The sequence below is a fragment of the Trachurus japonicus genome, chromosome 24 (genome assembly GCF_045865225.1).
Source record: "Trachurus japonicus isolate A0001 chromosome 24, Traja_1.0".
Taxonomy (NCBI): Eukaryota; Metazoa; Chordata; class Actinopteri; order Carangiformes; family Carangidae; genus Trachurus; species Trachurus japonicus.
In genome coordinates, this window is record NC_140930.1 from 21,682,212 (window position 1) to 21,685,800 (window position 3,589).

At 40.9% G+C, this 3,589-nt stretch overlaps 1 protein-coding gene across 1 annotated transcript; it reads left to right on the forward strand.

Moving 5' to 3' along the window:
* Positions 1-910: 910 nt before the first annotated feature.
* Positions 911-2,960, forward strand: LOC146961957 (uncharacterized). The gene has a single exon (XM_085771035.1). The coding sequence runs from the start codon at positions 933-935 to the stop codon at positions 2,463-2,465; it is 1,533 nt and encodes a 510-aa protein (XP_085627161.1). The 5' UTR covers positions 911-932; the 3' UTR covers positions 2,466-2,960.
* The last annotated feature ends 629 nt before the right edge of the window (positions 2,961-3,589 follow it).

Consider the following 3,589-nt stretch of genomic DNA (forward strand, 5'->3'; position numbering starts at 1 on the left):
TGATATTGCCTTATTGAGACTTTGTTCTAAATAATTAAGAATCTGTTATTGGATATTTATTTGGTCTTTAGTTATATGGTAAGTTTCATTTGGTAACATTCATACCCTTAACCTCTGAGTTGAATAGAAAAGATTGAGTATCATGTCCTTTAACCATTGAGTTATATTTTATGACCTCTGAATATCTCAACCTAGGTGTCTGGGCTGTTCTTCTATGTTAAGAAGGTCACTGAATAGTTTAAGTCTATATCTGCCATCCCTGAACTAAGTTAGTCTAAAAAGATCTTAGTTATATGGTAAGTTTCACTGGACACTATTCACACCCTTAACCTCTGAGTTGGACAGACAAGATTGAGTATCATGTTCTTATACCTCTGAATACTTCAACCCAGGCATCAAGGCTATTCTTCTATGTTAAGAAGGTCACTGAGTGGTTTTAATAATCCATCACTGAACTAAGATTGATTCCTGTTTTCTTAACAATAGAATTGATTCTTAAAGTGTTTATATTTTAAATGATTGATTAACTTTTAATTCCACCAATATTTAAGAGTAAAGTTATTTTTAAATGGAGTCAGATTAAACGAGTATTTACTTTACTTTATTTTGAAAACCTCATCTTAACACCGGAAAGACAAGACACGTATTGGGGAGATATTGTTAAATATTGATGAATATTTCCTCCCCTACAGTTTGGTGACCCCGACGTGATCTCGTGATTGCAGCAAGCAGAAAGGCGAGAAAAAATCAAGTCCGGCGGATCAAACAATGAGGTTTGAATTCCTTTGTGTCTACAGACAGCTTCTGTGGTAAGTGCAAATTTACAGCTGTGACAAAAGATTCAGGGAAAGTTTGAATTCACATCACATATAGACACATGGTATAGAACGGATCGACATATCCACTGATAGATCGGAGACCGTAGAAATCCGATGGGGGGAAAGGTTTCAACTCACAACTCACTAGGACAGGGATGTTCGAGTGTAGAAATAGATGAACAGATAATGGACACAGTTGGTTTGCAAGTCTATGAGACTTTAGTCCGTCTGCGCGATCTTGGCGTAAGTTTAAAATGGGAAAACAGTGAAATTCTTCACTGGTATTCAACAAAAGGCGTTGCATTAAAATCTAAAAGTAAATTTCGCGATCTCCCTGCAGCGATTTTATATTTGCTCCGACGCAATGATTTAAAGATGATAGCAGAGGGAGAACGTACTTTGGAGAACATCCAAAGTTCAAAAAGACTTCAATCAGAAGAAATAAAAAACCTAAGAGCAAAAATTGACGCATTCCATTATGAAAAAATCAGCTGGGCAAGACAGAGCGAAACAATGGAGGCAGAAATTAAACGGCTAAAACAAAAATTAAACTTAGACAAATGCTACACTTCCACACTGGAAGACTACTGTGGCGATGTTGGTTTTCCAGTGGCAGCTATTAAAGAGGCTGTCATTAGCTCCAAAGGCATAGAGTACTATGATCAAGACGACGGCCCTCTTTGTAATGCTAAGTTTAAACACTTTAGCTCCACTCAAAGCCAAATGAAGACTTGTCTCAAAACAGACAAAATTCCCAAGAAATCTGTCAAAATATCTGTAATGAAAACAGTAAGAAACGCAAACAATGACATCACTACCATTACTCGAGCATTATCATGCGAAGAATGTTCAAGACACAAAGAAGTAGTCGGCATCATGCCTCGCCGCGGGCCCTTTCAAAGTTATTGGGACAAACTAATGCTTCAGGCTTCTGTTTACAACCTAGAACCCCGAGATGTGTGGCAAATAGTCTTGCTCACCATTCCAGACGAGTTGCATTCTAAAATCCCCCAAGAACTCAGATCTGGAACAATTCTTGAGAGACAGCTCGGAGAAACCAATAACGACATCTATGGCCGTCTAAAAGAGGTTTTACTTCAGATGAGAGGACCACCACAGGCCGAGTGGCACAGAATCCTTGAACTTAAACAATCAAATAAAGAAACATTTGAGGCATTTGCAGAGCGTATGTGGGTAGCCTTCAGAGAATACAGTGGGGTGGAAGATTGCAACCGTAACCATGAAATCCTCTTACAAATGCTGCGCAACAATGCTGGACCACACGTTCAGAATGCGTTAGCTCTGGGTGGGGACCCACCCCACAACACATTCAACGCACTCGTTGAATGGGCCACAAAAATAGAACAGAGGTCAGAAACTCTAAAACTGTGCCCCGTAGCCGCAACTCAATGGGTAGCTGAAGGAGAAAATAATGTCATCATTTGTGACTATTGTCGTCGTCCAGGCCATAAAATAGAACGTTGTTTCAAACTACATGGTGCCCCACAGTCAAGACCCAAATTCAGAAAAGTAACTGGTACATCTCTGCGAGATCACACAGAAACTACTAACATGAGAGACACAGATGTGAGTGGCCCTTACGCAGACGTCCTAGCTGCTCTAGAAAAAATGAAGGAACAAAAATAGGGATGCGTGGCCTCCATTGGGAGCATTGTTTCGAGTGGTAACCGTGTAAAAGTAAAATCTAATCTTGGAGGCCGATTAGTTGACATTTTAATTGACACCGGTGCTGCTTGCTCCTGCACAAACATCCCACTACCTCTCACAAATGAAACCATTCAAATCAAAGGAATAGGTGACACTTTAATGACAGCGACACTTACAAAACCAGTCCGACTTGATTTAGGCGCAGTAGTGTTAACCGAGCCGTTCTGGTATTTACCTGGAAACAGCGAGGGTACAGTTTTGGGCATGGACATAATGGAAAAGCATGGCTTTGTCATCAACTGTTTGGAAAAACAGATTGAGATCATCACAGAGAAAACAGCTAAGAAAAATTCTGTCAGAAACTGTGCAAGCATTATGTCCATCACCACCCCTGACCCAGCACAACAGCTAATTGATAAACACAGTGACATGTGGGTCAATCATGAACATGATTGTGACCTTCCTGACTTTGAAGTGAGTATTGAGGGAAATCCACCACCCCAAGTTTTGACTGAAGATTCGTGCAAATGTATTACAGGCATGTCCAAATCTCACATGCTAAACTCGCTTCAAAAAGTGAAAGGAACTTCGAACTATCTCCACGAGTGGATCCCACACTTTGCCAGTACTGTAACACCCCTGGGTACATTGTCAAAAGGCACGTTAAAGTCCTCTGACATCAAAGACTGGACTAATGAGAATAAAAAAGCGTCCACTGAACCTAAAGGACGTGTTTGTACCACACCAGTCTTACAGATGCCTAAACCACCCAAAAACCAAAGAAATGTCACAGATGGATTTCAATGGTCCACTCACCAGTGCCAAAAGGGGGGTACAAAATGGGTTGATGCCAAGCCAGCTTGCAAGAATTGTGGCACTGGTCTCAGGGAACCAAATTATCCCTCTGTTTGGAGCACCCTTCTAAATATGATCAGACCGAAACAACCATCTCACACATTTTCCATTGCCATCCCAGGGACTCCTGATGTCAGGAAACTATTCAGAACAACCTGCACACAACTAGGCCATCAAGTCCCACTTATTCACAACTGCACAGGAGATGGATATGGAAATGTTCTAAGGGGCCATGTACATCCAACATC